The sequence below is a fragment of the Myotis daubentonii genome, chromosome 11 (genome assembly GCF_963259705.1).
Source record: "Myotis daubentonii chromosome 11, mMyoDau2.1, whole genome shotgun sequence".
Lineage (NCBI taxonomy): Eukaryota > Metazoa > Chordata > Mammalia > Chiroptera > Vespertilionidae > Myotis > Myotis daubentonii.
This window is the reverse complement of record NC_081850.1, coordinates 21364323-21383713: the sequence shown is the minus strand read 5'-3', so window position 1 is coordinate 21383713 and position 19391 is coordinate 21364323. Positions and strand designations below refer to the sequence as shown.

At 42.6% G+C, this 19391-nt stretch overlaps 1 protein-coding gene across 2 annotated transcripts; it reads right to left on the bottom strand.

Annotated features, from left to right (window-relative positions):
• Nucleotides 1-2539: 2539 nt before the first annotated feature.
• PLIN2 (perilipin 2) lies at nt 2540-19256 on the bottom strand. Of its 2 annotated transcripts, XM_059656573.1 has the most exons (9): nt 19117-19256; nt 17265-17319; nt 16983-17178; nt 14787-14869; nt 13560-13845; nt 12747-12928; nt 11580-11714; nt 10634-10924; nt 2540-2942 (listed from the first exon to the last, which is right to left on the bottom strand). In XM_059656573.1, exons 2-9 carry the CDS (start codon nt 17292-17294, stop codon nt 2802-2804), a joined length of 1344 nt encoding a protein of 447 aa, XP_059512556.1. In that variant the 5' UTR covers nt 17295-17319; nt 19117-19256; the 3' UTR covers nt 2540-2801. The 2 variants fall into 2 exon arrangements, with proteins under 2 accessions (XP_059512556.1, XP_059512557.1); XM_059656574.1 differs by lacking the exon at nt 2540-2942 and having other exon boundaries at nt 10043-10924.
• Between the last annotated feature and the right edge of the window lie 135 nt (nt 19257-19391).

The following is a 19391-nucleotide window of genomic DNA, read 5'->3' as shown; positions in this document are numbered from 1 at the left end:
AATTTAACATACAGAGAGCATCCTCACAGTGCAGTTCAACATGTTCCACTCGCTCTGTCCTCCAAATTTTCAAATTGGCAGCTGGATCCAGAGGTTGCTTAAACTCATGTATGATCCCTTTGGCAAGATTGGGTGATGGTCCAATCCCCATCAAAATCCCAATGACACCTTAGCTGGTTTGGCGCAGTGGATAGAGCGTCAGCCTGCAGACTGAAGGGTCCCGGGTTAGATTCCCGTCAGGGCACATGCCCAGGTTTCTGGCTTGATCCCCAGTAGGGGGCGTGCAAGAGGCAACTGATCAATGATTCTCTCTCATCATTGATGTTTCTCTCTCTCCCTCTCCCTTCCTCTCTGAAATCAATAAAAAGTATATTTTTAAAATAAATAAATACCTTAATTCACTGGGAATTGCAAAATGATGCAATTCTAATTTATCATTTGTCATGGACTGCATACTTGTGCCCATATCCCAAATTTGTTTGTTAAAACTCGAATGTGATTGTATTAAAAGTTGGGAGGTAATTAGGATTAGATGAAGTCACAAGGGTGGAACCCTCATTAATAGGATTACTGCCCTCATAAGAGTCACAAGAGTGTCCTTCATTACTCTTTCCACCTTGTGAGGCTAGAAAGAGAAGTTGACTTTCTGCACCCTGGAAAGGGACCCTTACCAAAACCCGACCATCCTGGCACCCTGATCTCAAGCTTCCAGCCTCCAGAACTGTGAGTAATAAATGTTTTTTGTTTAAACCCCTCAGTCTAAGGTAATTTGTTGTAGCACCTCAAACTGACTAAGGTATCATTTATTTTTCATTTGTTAGTGGGAATACATTTTTTAAAAAAATATATATTTTATTGATTTTTTACAGAGAGGAAGGGGGAGGGATAGAGAGTCAGAAACATCGATGAGAGAGAAACATCGATCAGCCGCCTCCTGCACACTCCCCACTGGGGATGTGCCCGCAACCAAGGCACATGCCCCCGACTGGAGTCGAACCTGGGACCCTTGAGTCCACAGGCCAACGCTCTATCCACTGAGCCAAACTGGTTAGGGCAGGAATACTTTTATGAGAGAAATTTTCCCTCATTTACCATTTGTTTACCTAGTGGTAAATATATAAGGAAGGCTAAATTCTTTTCCTTTATCAGTTTCAAGATAAAGAATTGGTTTGCTATCATCCCCTGAAGGTGACCAATTAGATTGTATATTTCAAGATTGTGTGGGGTTCACATTTGATGGGGTTCAATATATTGAAATTATTATCCTTATTGAAGTTCAAGATTGCCCATCTTTGGTCAATGGGAATCTCAACTTGGCTTCCTTGCTATCTGCAAAAACAAAAAGCTCAAAGCTCACTTTATACGATTCTTCAGACCTGGAATCAGCCATTTGTCCAGTAAGCCCTGATTTCTTTTAGTGGAAAAAGGTATTTTGAAACTACAACCTGGCCTGGCTGATGTGGCTCAGTAGTTGAGCATTGAGCTATGAACCAAGAGGTTACCAGTTCAATTCCCAGTCAGTGCACATGCCTGGGTTGTGGGCTTGTTCCCCAGTAAGGTCCATGCAAGGGGTAGTGGATCAATGTCTCTATCCCTCTCCTTCTTTCCCTCTCTAAAAAATCAATAAAAACATATTTTTTAAAAACTATAACCTGGACACTAGGGATGCTTATTGCTCCTTGGTTGGCCATTGTTTCTACAATTTACTTAACTAATATTTAAATAATGCTGCTTTATGTCAGCCATTACTCTAAGCCAGGGGTCCTCAAACTACGGCCTGCGGGCCACATGCGGCCCGCCGAAAACATTTATCCAGCCCGCCGGATGTTTTTGCCGCCACTGCCTGTCCTGCTTAGCAGCCCGCAGTGCGCATGTGTGGAATGTCTCAGGGACAGTGAACTGGCCCCCTGTTTAAAAAGTTTGAGGACCTAAGCTTTTTACAAATTTCAATTGATTTTTGATTATTTATGACAAACCTACTATTATCCCCATTTTACAGATGAGGAAATTGAGGTACACAGAAATTAAGTTACTTGTTTAAGGTCACACAGCTAGTAAGTGGCAGAGCCAAGATTAGAGCCCAGAGTCTAATTAAAAGCTCATAAATCTTTACCAATCATGATATGCTTTCTCCCAGTTGATCTGTTTTCAGTCATGTGCCCACACCTAAGCTAGGGAAAAGCAAAAACCCTTGTCTGAGACACCCTCCCCCAACCCAAAAGGTACAAAGATTCTGGCCTGGCCATAATGGCTCAGTTGGTTGGGCATCGTCCTGTGCACCCTAGAGTCATATGTTTGACTCCTAGTCAGGGCACATGCCTAGGTTGTAGGCTCGATCCCCAGTGGGGGGCGTGCAGGAAGCAGCCGATCAACGTTTTTCTCACTTTCTCTCTAAAATCAATAAAGAACATTTTTTTTTTTTAAAAGATACAAAAGTTCTCTGATACCACAAGAAGCAAAAATGAGTCCTGGGAGGCAAAACAAAACACACACACACAAAAAAAAATCTTCACTCTATTAATACAAACACACACAACAATTCACGAGTATACAGACCAATTTTTATTACAGGCATTTCAATGATTAAACTTCAAAGGACTCTATTAAATGATATATGATACAGAACTAGGATCTCTTATAAAAGTTTAGATCCAAGTTTCATTACAATTAAGCCCTGTAATTAAAAAAAATAGACTAACCCCCAAAAGATTAATCTCCAAACCCACAGGAATAAACACACGAGCAAACATGAAGTTTAATATGACACAAATTTTGTTTTCAGACAAAGAAATATTTTCTTGTTAGTTTTTCAACATTTCTCCCTGAGAGGACTCAGGGTTATTAGCGTGTGAATGGTTTGATCCATCCTCTTCTTCCAAAGCTATAATATCTGGAATTTCATCAGTCTCCGATGTCAAGTCTATGATCGTGAAATCAAATACCTGTAAAAGAAGAATATTGGATAGTAAAACAAACACTAATGAAGTAAACTGTTAGGTTCAGGTGAGTTCATGGAGACATTACTTACTGCATGTGGGTAAATCCATAGTTGTGCTTTCTGACAAGGTGTTGTAGTCTTATTTCCCAAGTTCATTCATATTATAAAAGTACTTAGGAAACTTCTCTTTAAAGGAAATTGACCAGTAGTGGACTTATGAAGTGAAAGCTTTTTTGAAAATATGAGATATAAAGCCTTTTTCGTTATTCATCTATTAATCTATTATTCTTTTAAAAAATATATCTTTTTATTGATTTCAGAGACGAAGGAAGAAGGAGAGAGAGAGATAGAAACATTAGTGATGAGAGAGAATCATTGATCGGCTGCCTCCTGTACACTTCCTACTGGGGATCAAGCCTGCAACCTGGGCATGTGCCCTGATCAGGAATCAAACTGTGACCTTCTAATTCATAGATTGATGCTCAATCACTGAGCAACACCGGCTGGGCAAAAATGGTAAATTTGATGCTATGCATCAAAATAGTGAAAAAAATTACAATTCCTAAAATAGTACACACACACACACACACACACACGAGGAATCTTGCTTTGGTCATTGGGACCCCTTATCTGGCTGTGGCCTTCATTGCACTTTTCCCTAAGAATCAGGTGCTCAAAGGATCGTCTGGTCTGAGGTACAAACGTCCACCATGCGTTCCTGGGGCGTGTACTTTGGAGAGAGCAAACTGCATTCTAGCTACTCGTGAATGTCCACTTTGCAAAGATGATATCCAGGCCAACACCCACCAAAGCCAGCAATATTTATACAAATGCATGCAGAGCATCCAGCCAGGCAGGTCAACAACTGTAATTTTAGACTTTTTAGGTTAAAAGCTCTCTAGTAAATGTATGTTTCAACATCCAATATCACTTTATTTGTTTTTAAATAAATGCAAAATACAACAGGAAGCTACAACACAAGAAGCTATGACCCGAGGGATTTTCTGGGCTCCAGACAAGAAAACAAGCTGCGGTTTTCTCCTAGCAAAGGCCTAGAGGCTAGGATAGAAAAAATACACACACACTTTGACATCAGTAAGACATTGTGCTAAATCCCCTCCCTGCCCCGTATCTCTTTTCTACCTCTTTCCACACCTCTCAAGTGAGGAAAATACCTGAGTGGGTTGCAGGTAAATAAAGGTACTATGAACCTAGCTTACAAAAGGTGTTCAATAAACACTAGCTTTTCTCATAAATTCCTTGAATACCACCACACATACAAACCTTCACAGTCACCTATAGGCCAAGTAACTGTTGGCCTAAAGTAGAGTTCTGCAATTGCAAAGGTTGGAAATTCCACACTTAAAGTTTTAGGAGAAAAGTTTCCATCACCACCACAAAAAAAATGTACCTCCAGTCCCTGAAATGATTTAGGAGAGGCATATGAATAATTCGCCTTCCATAGGATCAGAATGATTCAAAGTGTCTCATTTCCCTTAAATTCAAAGCCAGTGGAGAAAATAGGGGAGGGCGGAGCAGCTGAGAAGTAGCCACAGCCTACCAAGTTTCCATGGTAAGTTTAAAATGTAGCGGCTGTGCCTGACAATCGTCATGGGGATTTTAGAAATGTGGCAGAAATCCTCTCACAGATTTATAAAATGGACCCCTTTTTCATTGACCGGAACCAATATCAAAGGAGTGTAGAAGTCTCTTGCTGTGAATACCCATCACCGATGGAGGCCAAACTCAGAACCAGATGCTTATTATGAAACTAATGAGATAATCATAGTCCCTCTCTGAAAAGGACAGGAAACCAGCAATATATTCTTTTCAAGAAAATCAAGTGACCTTGCTAGGACTCCCTGGGCCCTGTGTACATTATGCAGGTTGTTCACCAGACAACCACAGTGGGCACCTTTTCTGTCATAAACTTCTTTGATTCGCATATTTATTATGACTTTCCAGAAGGTGGCACTACACGCATGAGGATAAGATACCATCTTCTAATTTGCATGAAGTTAAGCTAGTGGTGGCCTGGGGCCCTGGATTGGTGAGGCTATTACAGAAATAAAAACACCATTTTTGGAATTTAACTTGCTAGTTAAGGTGATGTGCATGCAATGCTGGTAACATGACACAGAATGACGATTTATTTTGAAATAAAGAATAATTATAGAAGAAATAATGAAAAGAAAAAGTAAGCCCTAGCCAGTTTGGTTCAGTGGATAGCATCGGCTTGCAGATTGAAGGGTCCCAGGTTCGATTCTGGCCAAGGGCACATGCCCAGGTTGTGGGCTTGATCTCCAATAGGGGGTGTGCAGGAGGCAGCAAATCAATTATTTTCTCTCATCATTGATGTTTCTATCTCTCTCTCTCCCTTCCTCTCTGAAGTCAATAAGAATATATTTTTAAAAATAAAGAAAAAATAAAATTTTGTTTGTTTGTATAAAAAGAATTCCTATGGCCCTGGCTGGGGAAGCTCAGTTGGTTAGAGTGTATCCCCATACACCAAGATTGTGGGTTCAATCCCAGGTCAGGGCACATACAAAAAGCAACCAATGAATGCATAAATAAGTAGAACAACAAAAGTTTCCCTCTCTCCCTCTCCACCCCATTCTTTCTCTCTCTCATCAATAAATAAAAACTTAAAATAAAAGGAATTCCTATGTATAGGGCCATAAAAGGATCATGCAAGAGGTAATGATTAGCTCTAACACCAAATAGGTAAGACTAATCCTATTGAGGGTTTGATTTTAACAGAATCCTCTCCCCCTTCATAATAGTTTGCATATTTAGCTTGATTATGTGCCTGCAGTTAGAGGGTCAGTAGCATCTTGGTGCTGCTTTACTCTCTCTTTACCCTTTACTTGAATAATTTGGTACAGTTTGAGAGAAGGCACACCCCCTGTCCTACAGTAGGAACACCCTCTTATACCAGTGTTTTATCATTGGCTAAAAAGAGTCCGTGGAAGTAGTTAGAACTCTCAGCCTAGGAAAAAGGTTGTCACTTACCACAACACAATGCAAGCGATTCTTGCTACCCATTGAATAGCAATGAACTAGTCAATGCTAGCACCTGTATATGTGAAACATTTACTATAAGCAGATACATCAACAGCAGGTCTTTTTAAAATATTTTATGGAGCCCACAGTGAGGGTCTTGTTTGAGGAGAGGGTACTATAGGTAACCCTAACCCTATTTTTGTTTCAGGTTAAAATCATTTGTTCCCTATTTCCTTTGCTTCCCAAAGTGGATCACCTGCAATAGAATCACTAGGGATGATGGGGTGGGACGGGGGGTGGGGGGCGGGTAAGGGTGGATGCTTTTTAAAAGTGGAGATGCCTGGTACTACCTGAAGACCTACTAACCAGATTCTCTGGTGGTGGAACCCAGGAACCTGCATTTTATCAGAATTCCTGGTTAATAATCCCTGGCATAGACAGAGAAGGTAGGGGAAGATGATGTGGTTCTATCTATGCTGAAAGCTCACTTGGGCCACTTTATATAAGGAAGTCAATCTGATAGCTACACTAGCTACCTCCGCAGCCGAGTTTGGTTTTTTTTGCTCTAACCTGTGTAAACAATGAAATAGGAAAAGTGCTTGATTCACACTATTCAACATCTACTCTTATTCACTTATAATTTAAATGGTTAGCTAGAATCAAAAAGTCAAATAACAACTGTTGGTGAAGATATGGCGAAATCAGAGCCCTCATACCCTGCAGGTGAGAATGCAAATGCTGCAGCCACTTTGGAAAATAGTCTGACAGTTCCTCAAGTAAACGTAGAGTGACCGTATGACCCATGAGCAATTCCACTCCTAGGTACATACCCAAGATAAATGAAAATTTAAATGGTAACCATTTTTCATCACTGATACACAAAAGAACCATTTAATCTACTCATTACTTTTGTAAAATGTCAACTAATAACACTCTTCTCTACTTTCCTACGTTCTGGAAGACATCAGACCTCTTTGCCCCTCAGAGGAGCTATAACTTAAGTGAGTGTTCTCTTTCACTTTGGTGAATAAAACTTAAAACTCAAATTGTTGCTCTGGACAGCCTTATGCTAATATGTCATATTTTGCAGGTTAGTTTTGTAATAAAGGTAGGGAATTTAAAAATTAGCAACTTGGAGCCATTAAAGGTGAAGGATAAAGAGTGTTCTGTATCAGGACAGTTCTTGAATATTCATCAACAAATTTCCCTAAGACTTTTATAAGTCTCTTGAGGACAGTTTCTGGTGTTTACATTCTCAGCAGGGCAGAGTTCATGCCTTACACTATTAGAAACTCAAATATTGAACCAAGTAATTTTTTAATGGAGGTACATATAATAATGTAAGCACCTCCATATCCACATTGTCTCTAACCAATGAATGTACAAATTAATTTTTAAAAAATTTTAACCCCAGCCGAAACCGGTTTGGCTCAGTGGATAGAGCGTCGGCCTGCGGACTGAAGGGTCCCAGGTTCGATTCCGGTCAAGGGCATGTACCTGGTTTGCAGGCACATCCCCAGTGGGAGATGTGCAGGAGGCAGCTGATCGATGTTTCTCTCTCATCGATGTTTCTAACTCTCTACCTCTCTCCCTTCCTCTCTGTAAAAAATCAATAAAATATATTTTAAAAAAAATTTTAACCCCAAAATGTATGTTATGATTTGGCTTTAATATCTTTTATATGGTTCTCTCAAATAGTTCTTTCATAAAACCAGTACCAAGCTAAATAACCTAAAGGTCCATTCTACATCAAGACTAGGCTCCCCTGTGAGATTCCAAGCCTTTCAGTATATTATAATCCATGTCTCTCTAATCTGCAAGCCTACTTTATTCGTTTGTTTGTTTGTTTATTTATCTGTAAACTCAGTTTAAGCAAATTAAGCATGAAAGAATCCCAGGCAACTCTGTCCCTCCTCCTTCAAACATTTGCCTTTCACACTGCCTTCCTATCATTTCACTTAGTCATTTTACTAACAATCTTAACTAAGGATGCATTGTATTATTTAGCAACGTTACAATCAAACTCAGTAGGCTGTCTGCTTCTCACCACCTCAGCAGCAATTGAGGATGTGATTTTCCTTTTCAGCCTTTTCCACCCGAGTACCCTGTCTCTGCCTCCCAGCTCAGCTTAGCCCCAGTTGGATGATCAAGAAGGCTTCATCCAAGCCCTGGCCAGGTGGCTCAGTCAGTTGGAGCTTCATCCCATACACCAAAAGGTTTCGGGTTCAATCCCCGGTCAGGGCATGCATGAGAAGCTATGGATTGATGTTTCCCTCTCACATTGATGTTTCCCTTTCTCTCTCTAAAATCAATAAAGAACATGTCCTCCCCAGCATGGAGGGATCTGGAGAATATTACGCCAAGCAAAATAAGCCAGTCAGAGAAAGACAATTGTCACATGACCTCACTTATATGTGGAATCTAATGAGCAAAATAAACTGATGAATAAAATGGGGGGGGGGGGGCGGTGCAGGGACAGGAAAGATTAACCAAAGAACTTATATGCATATATGTGTAACTCATGAACACAGACACTAGTTTGGTGAAGGCCTGGGGCAAGGTGGGGGGGAGCGGGGGGGGGGAGTCAATGGGGGGGGCGGGGAAAGAGGGCATCTATAATACTTTCAACAATAAAGATAAATTAAAAAAAAAAAAAGAACATGCCCTCGGGTGAGGTTTAAAAAAAAAGGTCTCATCCAAGAAAGAAAGAAAAAGATTAAAAAAAAAAAAAGAAGGCTTCATCCCTCACCAACCATAAAAATATAACCTGGGCCTATCCCAGTTGACAGCATTACTTTCAGGAATCAGTAACTTCTAAAACAGGGGTCCTCAAACTTTTTAAACAGGGGGCCAGTTCACTGTCCCTCAGACCATTGGAGGGCCGGACTATAGTTTAAAAAAAAACTATGAACAAATTCCTATGCACACTGCACATATCTTATTTTGAAGTAAAAAAACAAAACAGGAACAAATACAATATTTGTATTTGCATGTGGCCCGCGGGCCGTAGTTTGAGGACCCCTGTTCTAAAACATGGGAGAGTGACATCAGAATTTCAAAAGGTAAGCAAGGAGAGCAGGGAATACACCATAAAACATGTCTTTGGCTTAAGCTGACCTTATGCCTGAAGAGGCTTCTTCTCTATGAACAGTTGCTATTACCTTTTAGACTAGGAACTTAGATACTCAACAGTGGGATGATTCAGTATCTTTTCCTCACCATATGGTTACTGTGGAAACATAGGATACCTGCTGGGAAGGTGGACACCTAGAGCATGAGGGTGTTGCCCTGAGACATAAGCAACAAGTACTTTAGTTGATAGAGCAGGGATATCTTACAAGACCATCACCCATACAGGCCTCAGTGCTGGGTCACTCCTGAGACTGGATAAGGCCCCGCTGACCCAAGCCCAAGTCCATGAGCCCAGAAGAGGCCCTCCTTGCCATCCCCCACACCTGATAGGTATATGCACAGGTATCTACCCTGCTTTCTCCCTTCCCTCACTACCATCTCCATGAGCTGAATGAAACTCAAAGAGATATCTCGGGCAAACCAAACTTTAGCTTTCCCCTTTTCATTTTTTAGTCTTTCAATATAATGACTTAACAAAGTGGAAATATTTGACTAATCATGACCTCATAGTATATTCTCACACCCGAACTAGCAAGCTGAAGATATTACATGTCACTGTCCCATAGATGGTGTCCCCATGCCTTTAGTGCAAAAACAGAAAAAGACAGCCCATCTTCAAACACTTCACTTCCATCTGGTGAGGCATCACTAATTTTATAACAGATGAGAAAACTAAGGCTAAGAGATTAATGACTAGTTAGTTAATCTCAAGAGTCCAGTAAATGGGCAAATGAAGGCAACTCTCACCCAGTAAAATTCTTATATGCCCATTAGCTTTTTACTTTTTTAAAACCTGTCATCGAACATTCCATTTTTGACATTAGTCATCTAATGTTATCACACTGCCAAATTCCCTCTAACAGGCCAACTGGAATTCATGTATGTGTATTAATAACCCTGTCATGCAGGCCAAGCTGCTCTGTGAAAGCAACATACAAAGCACATGGAACACACAGCATAAAACTGATCTATTGTGCAGTGAATTTTATTGAACTCACAGGAGGCATTCCTTTATGAAAACGTTTAAAAAAACTAAAGTTGTACAAGCATGCATTGTGAGACACAACAATGATGAGGCCTGCGCAGATCAAACGGGAGCAGACGCCAGTTCGCAGGACAACCCACACGAAGGTGTTTTTATTCAGTACAGACAGGCAGCAACAGTGGCAACAGAATGAGACCATATATGCAGTGTAACTTTTTGTGACCTCTGACTAGGCTCTGACCAGTCTATCATTCTTTTCTTACCAGCCAGGTAAACAAAATGACTCATCTGCTAAGGCCAGAAACTCGAAAGGTCTTAATCCAGTTGGAAATGACTACAATGAAGGGGCCCTTTTTTTCCTAGCTCGCTGTTTCCCCAAGTCAGAGTTGTCTAGCAGGTTAATTGCAACATAACAGAAGATGTCATCTGGCTGGCTGCACCATGCACTGGTGACAGGGACAGGATTACTGTGTTCTGTGCTCAGGCTGCTGGGCCTGCAGGCTGGTTGTGTCCTTCTCTGCAACACAGTGCTGAGCATTCTGAGACTCGATTATCTGAGGATGAAAGGGACCTACCAGCCAGTTGAGGGGTGTGTTGTTAACAAGATAATCCATCACATTATCTAAAGACTCCTTCATTTTCTGCAGCTGCCCCTTGCTAGAAGTGAGGAAGCCGTCGGACACTTCTTTAAAAGATGAAGCATTGCGGAACACTGCGCAGATGTCGCCAGCCATCACCCCCACGTGATTGGCCTGATCTTGAATGTTCTGTGGTAACCCTTGGATGTTAGACAGGAGGGTGGAGCACGTGGTCTGCAGCTGCTGAGTCAGGTTTTTCGCAATAGCAAGAGTGCGTGACTCAATGTGCTAAAAATAAAACAGGTTTAAAATTAGCAGTGGGCCCAACAGTGCTATGTAGGAATTCGTTCACTTACAGTCAGTTGGTTACGTGTCACCGCACATGTGTGTATTCCTCAACTTTTTAAAATCCTTATAACAACCCTGAATGCAGCAGTGTTTTTATTCACATTTCTACACATGCATACTAGCTTTTGGAACCTCAAGAACCACTTTTTAAGTATTGCAATGTGCTATTTCTTCTGTCTGGAACAGTAGTCCCCTCACTGCCCTTTCACCTAATTTATTCTCCCATTCAGTCCCAGCTTAGCACACACCTCCTCCAGAAAGTCATCTGACTCATCCATCCTCACTCCAAGCCCAACTTAGGTACTTTCCTTATTTAGTCTCATAGTTCCTGTTTCTATGCTGTCAAAAACACCACCACATAAAAATGCCTGCACCCCCTGTTAGTCTGTACTGAGGGTAAGGCCCATGTTCTTCTTTAGCTGCATCCCACCAGGGGCAATAGTGGGAGGTTATTCAAGTTACTGCAGTTCTGCTTTTCTGTTCAAACTTTTGCTGGAGAAGAGTGTTCTAAGAGGAATAACGGGAAAATGTAAATAATAAAAGTCTGGTAGAACTTCTTAAATGGTCATGGATGACTGTGTCCTAGTCATCTCACCTCAGCACAGTGGGATTCATCGGTGTCGTCGTAGCCAATGCTTCTCTTCCACTCTACCCAGGAGAGGTAGAACTTGTCCTGAGCATCCTGAATTCTCTGGTTGGCACTCTGCACATTCTCCCTGGCAAATTCAATCTAGAGCACATTGAAATAAAACAAAGGAACTAGTCAGACCTTCGTGTCAGTCTGTTCTCGGATCTATGATGTAAATCATAGAACATAAAAACCAGGAATATCCATAAGAGTTTAAGATGTCAGCAATCCCTGCCATCATCGTTATTTGTTATCAAGTAATCGAACTTCTTTGCTGCCTCTACTTAAGCTATTAAGCCACTGTCTCCATATTTACCTCCAGTTTAGCATAGGTAAGGCAACTGAAATTCAACATTTATGTGTAAAGTATAAGAGAAAATTACAAAAAAGAAATTGAAACTTCCTCTTCCCTGTTGTCAGCCGTCATTTCCCCTCCCAAGAATGGCAATACAGTACATACTGTTCTGTAACTTGGCAATCTTCAATGGCTACACAATACTCTTTTGTGATATATCAATTTAATTAGTTCCTTATTAGTTGCCATGCAGTGTTTATAACCTTCAGCAACTCTAAACATACATAGCTGTGGGGTAAATTTCTACAAGTAAAACTGCCAAGGAATAGGTGTGCTTACACCCTTCTGAGAACTGCCCCCCAAATCCTCCAGAAATCCACAAGTACACCCCTTTCTCTACACCACTGCCCACACCATCACACTTCGCCAGTGTGTTCAGAAAAGATAGGCATCTGAAATTTGACCCCTTGGAGTGAGATTAGCATCGCTTCAGATATTTCAGCTATTTATACTTCTTTTCTGTTAAGTTTCTGTATACTCTTTGCCCATTTTTCTATTGGGTTGTTCATAAGGTAAAGTTAAAATTCTTGGATTTCATGATTACATTGACTCTCATCCCTTGAGATAAATAAACTCACTTCAGCTACCTTTATTTATTTATTTTTTAAGTTTCTCTATTGATTAAAGTATTACATATGTGTCCTTATCCCCTCATTACCCCTCTCCCCCCCTATGCCCTCACCCCCCTGTTGTCTGTGTCTACTGGTTAGGCTTATATGCATGCATACAAGTCTTTGGTTGATATCTCTTTAGCTAACTTTAAATGAGCTTTTACTCACCAGGTTCACAGTGGAATGGAGATGGGAAATGGTCTCCTGGCTTTTTTGCTTAGCTTCTTTCACCCTGCCAAGAGCCTGCTGGTAGGCACGTGAGCGGAGCTTGGTCGACAGCGATCCCAGCCTAATATAATAACTTGGCTTCTGAACAGTCTCAAATCCTTCCACCTTTTTTGCTTCTTTTTCTGAAGTTAGAAAGAAGGGACAAAAAACAAACAAACATAAGGGATCACAGCTCTAAGTGATAAGGACTGCACTCTAACCTGGATCTTGATTTGGCGCTTCTACCCACCCACCAGCAATTATGCACTCATTTTCCCAAGACAATTCATGTCTAGTGCTGGGCTTGACTACCCAGAGCATATCACTGCATCTGAAGGTTCATCTACAGATGTCTCTTCCCATTAGAGTGAGCTTCTTGGGCAACATAGTACCTGGCATACAGTAGCCACTAAATGTTTAATGGTACTGTAAAGCAGCCCATTAAAGACTATCCATTTGTAGAAAATATTTCTCCAGGCTAATTTCTCTTAAAGTTTCAAAACTACTATGTACAATTCAATGTGAAACTTAATATTGTCTTAAGAAAGAATGTCTATAAAGACCGAAAGAGTAGTGGTTGTCTGAGGGAGATAATGGAGATTCAGGCATGCGGATCTTTTAGGATGATAGAAATGTTCTAAAACTAAACTGAGGGGATGGTTGTGCAACTGTAAATTTAATATGAAAAAGGCGAATTTTTTGGTGTATAAAGTATACCTCAATGAAGCTGATGTAAGATATGCAACATTATTTCAAGACAAAAAAAACACTTACCTAGTTCTTCCTCAGTGAGAGGGAGGTACTGGTCTACCAGCAGCTCTGATGTGCTGAGCGCATTTTCCACTCCACTGCTCATCAGCTGCATCATCCGGCTGCCCATGACTGTGTTAATGCTATCATTGACCACAGACTTGGTCTTCTCCACACTGCCTGTCACGGCTTCTTTGGTCTTGTCCACCACCCCAGTGATCGTGCTGGTCACGGAATCCTTGGCTCCAGTCACGGTCGTCGTCACAGCATCTTTCGCCCCAGTCACCGCACCTTTGGCATTGGCAACCACCTACAAGCGGAAAAGGAGAGCACTTGGTTGGTGAGAAACAAGGGCATGAATAGAGATTTAAGGTCTTAACTAAGGTAGCATAGTTGAAGAGTTAAAGAAGGACTAGGGGACCAGCCAGTGTGGCTCAGTGGTTGAATGTTGACCTATGAACCAGGAGTTCACGGTTTGATTCCCAGTCAGGGAACATGCCCTGGTTGCAGGCTCAATTCCTGGTAGGGGTATGCAGGAGGTAGCCGATTAATGATTCTCTCTCATCATTGATGTTTCTCGCTCTCTCTCCCTTCCTCTCTGAAGTATATATATATAAAATCAACTAATTCTCACAATAACTCTAAAATTAAAAAAAAGGAAGAAACAATAGGGCTCTTTCACTCTCTAGCTTTATGACTTGGGCAAGTCACTAAGAATAGATAAGCCTCAACTTTCAGGTATATTTGCCCTACCGGACACCACTCAAGGGTTGTTGGAGGAACAAATGAGGTAAAGATATAAAATTTTTCAATATGCCCTAGCCGGTTTGGCTCAGTGGACAGAGCGTCAGCCTGCAGACTGAAGGGTCATGGGTTCGATTCTGGTCAAGGGCACATGCCTGTGTTTCAGGCTCAGTCCCCAGTAGGGGGCATGCAGGAGGCAGCCGATCAATGATTCTCTCTCATCATTGATGTTTCTCTCTCTCTCCCCCCCTCCCTTCCTCTCTGAAATCAATAAAAATATATTTAAAAAAATAAACTAAAAGCAAAGTTTTAAAAAAATTTGTCAGCATGTTATAGGTAGACATGCCTGTTTCTCCATCTTACTGGATGTGCGCTCAGGCACCAAGTGAGAAAGCTTCTATATACCACCTGTGCATTTACCGAACACCACTGGGAACCAGTTACGCTAAACAAATAGAACATGAAAATATGAGATGGAAAGCCTCAACACTTTTGTCCCAAGCTCACCTGCTTTGTTGGCTGATTCAGAATAGGCAGTTTCTCCTCAATCCTGTCTAGCCCCATACAGGCATAGTTATTGGCAACAGCAACTAAAAAAATCACAAATGGGGAAAATGTTAATAGTGTATGTATAGAATGCATACATATTATTATACCATAAACATGTAGCCATAAAAACAGCAAAATCACTGATCTTCATTTATCACACCATGCATTGCCAATTTCTCCAGCTCAGACAGGAAGAGACTCAGCTGGCAAGTTCTTCTACTGACAGGGAAATAAGGGGGTGGGAGAGCAGCAGGCAAGCCAGGTAGGAAGCTGGCCAAGAAGTTTCTTCCTCATCCCCTGGCTCCTGAGGTTAAAGCCAAGAGGAGCCAGGCTTCACCTGAACCCTCATTCTGAGAACTTTCAAAATTAGCATTTCCATGCTGGTTTAACCCCTACCTACACTTAATTCAGTATGTGGCAACGAGGAATGGTATGCTAACAGCACTCTGGACCTCCCTAATAAGGCCTAGATTTTAGTCCAGCTGTGGGCAAACTATGGCCCGTTCGAAATGAATAAAACTAAAAAAAAAAAAGACCATACCCTTTTATGTAATGATGTTTACTTTGAATTTATATTAGTTCACACAAACACTCCATCCATGCTTTTGTTCCGGCCCTCCGGTCCAGTTTAAGAACCCATTGTGGCCCTCGAGTCAAAAAGTTTGCCCACCCCTGTTTTAGTCCAACCTTCCAAGCCCTAATGATGACCAAGCCAAGCACTAGTCCTAAACTCATTTGGGAAGTAACAGAGATGGAAAACTGGTCTCTAAAGGTTCCTTATACTCCAGAAAGTTCATGACTTAACCATTTGGGGGAAGGATTTAACCCTTCATTAAAATGGGTTCATGTGGAAAGTCTTGATATACTACTAGTGGGAATGTAAGATTATAATATAAGCCACTTTGGAAAACAGCCTGGCAGTTCCTCAAAAGCTGAAATAGCTATTATATGACCTAGCAATACCACTCCCAGGTATATTGATGAGCCCAAGAGAACTGAGAACATGTGCCCACACAAAAACTTAGACACAAATGTTCACAGTAGCATTCATTATTCTTATTGCCAAAAAGCAAAAGCACCCAAATGTCCATCGACTGATGAATAAAAAATGTGATCTAATCACACAATGGAATATTAGTGCACAATAAAAAGGAATGAAGCACTAATATGTTGTACAACTATCATACCTATCATTCCCAGAACTTTTTCATCATCCAAACAGAAACTGGTATAAGGTTCCTTTTTGGGGTGGTAAAAATGTTCTAAAATTTATGGTGGTGATGCTTACATAACTCTGTAAATATACTTATAAAAAACCCAACATTGACAGTACATGTTAAGTGGGTGAATTGTATGGTGGTTAACTATACCTCAATAAAGATGTTATTTATTTTTAAAACAGTTCATGTACACTGTCTGGTCCTAAGGAAGTTAATTTCAGTTGACACACTGGCGCCCCTTGTGACCTGTTGCCAACACAGAAACATCTGTGGGGGATTTTTTTTTAATATTTATTTTTATTGATTTTAGAGAGGAAGGGAGAGGGAGAGAAAGATAGAAACATCAATGATAAGAGAGAACCACTGATCGGCTGCCTCCTGCACGCCCCCTACTGGGGATGGTGCTGGCAACCCAAGACCCTTCAGTCCGCAGGCCAACACTCTATCCACTGAGACAAACCAGCTAGGGCAGTGGGGGATTTTTTAAAAATTATCATGAGCCCTGGACAGTTTGGCTCAGTGGATACAGAGTCAGCCTGCAGACTGAAGGGTCCCCAGTTCAATTCCGGTCAACGGCACATGACTGGGTTTCGGGATAGATCCCCAGTGGGGACGTGCAGGAAGCAGCCAATCAATGATTCTCTCTCATCATTGATGTTTCTATCTCTCTCTCCCTTCCTCTCTGCAAGCAATAAAAATATATTTTATAAATAAATAAAGTTACCATGAACATCTGCCATTGCTATGAAGAAGCTTTCTATAACAATGAGGGTCACCTGGCAGCTTATGGACAAAGGCAATACGTGCCTCAGGAAAGGCTGCAGACTCCCTGTGTGCTTGGGCACGAGGCTGGCATTCGCCATATTCAAACCAGCTCCAGGCTCGCTCCTAACAGGCCCCTTGGACTAAATGTGGAGTGGGAATCAGAACTCACTTTGAGGCTCTAGCTTCTGGATGATGGGCTGAGCACTCATCACTGCCACAGACGTGATGGTCTTCACGCCCTTCTCCGCCATCTCACACACAGACTTCAGGTAAGGATACTGATCCTTTGTAGTGACGTAAGCCGAGGAGACGAGGTCATAGGTGGAGCTCACCAAGGGTAGGTTGGCCACCCTGGTCACCACACTCTGCAATCAAGAAGGGGAAGGGGATTAACTTCCCAAAACACAAGGGGAGGGAAAGGAATCAAAAAATACCTGTTCAAAATTCATACCGGTTGTGGGTCAACTGCAACAGAAGCCATTTTTCTTCCCAGGGAAAGGAGAGACCTGTGGAAGAGAAACTTATTTCAGATCACTAGGATAAGACTCTCCCAGATCAATTTCCCAACTCAAGCAAATGCTAATTTCAAGCAGAGAAAAATTCAAGATGAGGTAAGCGTAGTCTTCTGTGCTTTTTCCCACCCTCTAGCTCTGAGAGCTCTCCCCTGGCAAACACCTGGGCAAAGTTTCAGAGGTCCTGTGTAAACTTTCAATAGAAAACAGGCTCTGCAAGGAAAAGTTGCTGATATTTTTGTCTCGTTTCTTCACCAGGAAACTAAAAGTGCCTTTTGAAGGGGGGGAATATCTGTTCACAAAAACGCTAACCAAGTTAAAATACATGTTAAGGCCAGCCGGTGTGCCTCAGTGGTTGAGCATCTACCTATGAACCAGGAGGTCAGGGCGGTCAGGGCACATGCCCGGGGAGGGGGCGTGCAGGAGGCAGCTGATCTATGATTATCTCGCATCATTGATGTTTCTCTCTCTTCCATGGTGAAATTAACAACAACAACAACAGCAACAAAATATATATATATGTGTGTGTGTGTGTGTGTGTGTGTGTATATATATACACACACACACACACACACACACACATATATATATATTTTTTTAATCCATGTTAAGCCCTAGCTGGTTTGGCTCAGTGGATAGAGCATCGACCTGCAGACTGAAGGGTCCCCGGTTCGATTCCGATCAAGGGCACATGATGGAGTTTCGGGCTCGATCCCCAGTGGAGGCTGTGCAGGAGGAAGCCAATCAATGATTCTCTCTCATGGTTGATGTTTCTATCTCTCTCTCCCTCTTCCTTCCTCTCTGACATTAATAAAAAAATATTTTAAACAATAAAATAAAAACTTGAGCATACTAATCACTTGAAAAATAAAATAAATAAAAATCCATGTTAAAACTAGGAGAGATTTCAAGCAGAAGGCATCTCGGACAGTCAGGACTGTGTGGGAGCACTTTGGCGGGGATCCATTCCTTCCCCAAAATGAACTAGTTCGGTGGTGACTAAGCAGAGGAGGAAGGAGGTGCTCCCTGGAATTGAGAAACGTTTCAGGAGCTTTAAAATTTCGTGTTCCCAACGACCAGCGGTTCTCAACCTGTGGGTCGAAACCCCTTTGGCGGTCGAACGACCCTTTCACGGGGGTCGCCTAAGACCATCCTGCATGTCAGATATTTACATGACGATTCATAACAGTAGCAACATTACAGTTATGAAGTAGCAACGAAAATAATTTTACGGTTGGGTCACAACATGAGGAACTGTATTTAAAGAGAACCACTGCCAACGACCCACACCCACACAAAATTGCCTCACTGCTCAGCAACAGGGCTGGGAAGTTACAAGAAGCTGCTCAGCCCGCTGCCCACGACCTCGGGGCCCATCAGTTCACCCTCTGCCGCCCAGGGTCCCCATTCGACGAGGAAGGACTAAGAGCCGCGCCGAAGGCGGAAGGCAGGCGCCAGCATCGACTGCCCCCGCACCCACGGCGCACCCCATAAAACTCTGTTTTAAGACCAAGTTCCAACGCATTCCTTTTAAATACTGTCCTTTCGGGACAAATGGAAAATGTTACCCCGCAACCAAGCCAAGAAGGTACTAGAGTGGCTGGCAGAAAAGAAGACTCAAGGAACAAAGGCAAGTGTGGAAGGCGCAGGCCCAGGAGCCCGACCCCTGCCCCCCTCGCCCCCAGCCAGCGCCCACTCGTGGGGAGACCCCGTCGGCCTCCACCCCGCCGCCCAGCCCAGAGCCCGCGGGGGGCCGGCCAGCTCGCAGGTCACAGAGGGACGCAAACCCACCGACCGACTGCAGGCAGGAGGCGAAGATCAGGCGAGTCGTGCACACTCAGCTCCAGCGACAGCTACGGCGTTGGGAGAGCAGGGCGCGGACGCCCCGATTAAATACCCGCCGGCCCCGCCCCGCCCCGCGACACGTGACCCGCAGCCGGAGGTGGGGGCGGTGCCTGGGTGAGGGGTGCTCTGCGGGGGTGAGGGGTGCTCTGCCAGGGTGGGGTGGCTCAGCCCGAGCAGACGCTGGGCTTTTTGCAAAAGGCTACGGAGGAATCACGCGAACA

Excerpts from the sequence above, each read along its gene's own strand:
- PLIN2 (XM_059656573.1), bottom strand. The coding sequence starts at position 17,294 with ATGGCTTCTGTTGCAGTTGACCCACAACCG. Across the intron at positions 14,870-16,982 it reads CCAGAAGCTAGAGCCTCAAA|TTGCTGTTGCCAATAACTAT; the intron begins GTGAGTTCTGAT and ends TGATTTTTTTAG. Across the intron at positions 10,925-11,579 it reads ATGAATCCCACTGTGCTGAG|CACATTGAGTCACGCACTCT; the intron begins GTGAGATGACTA and ends TTTTATTTTTAG.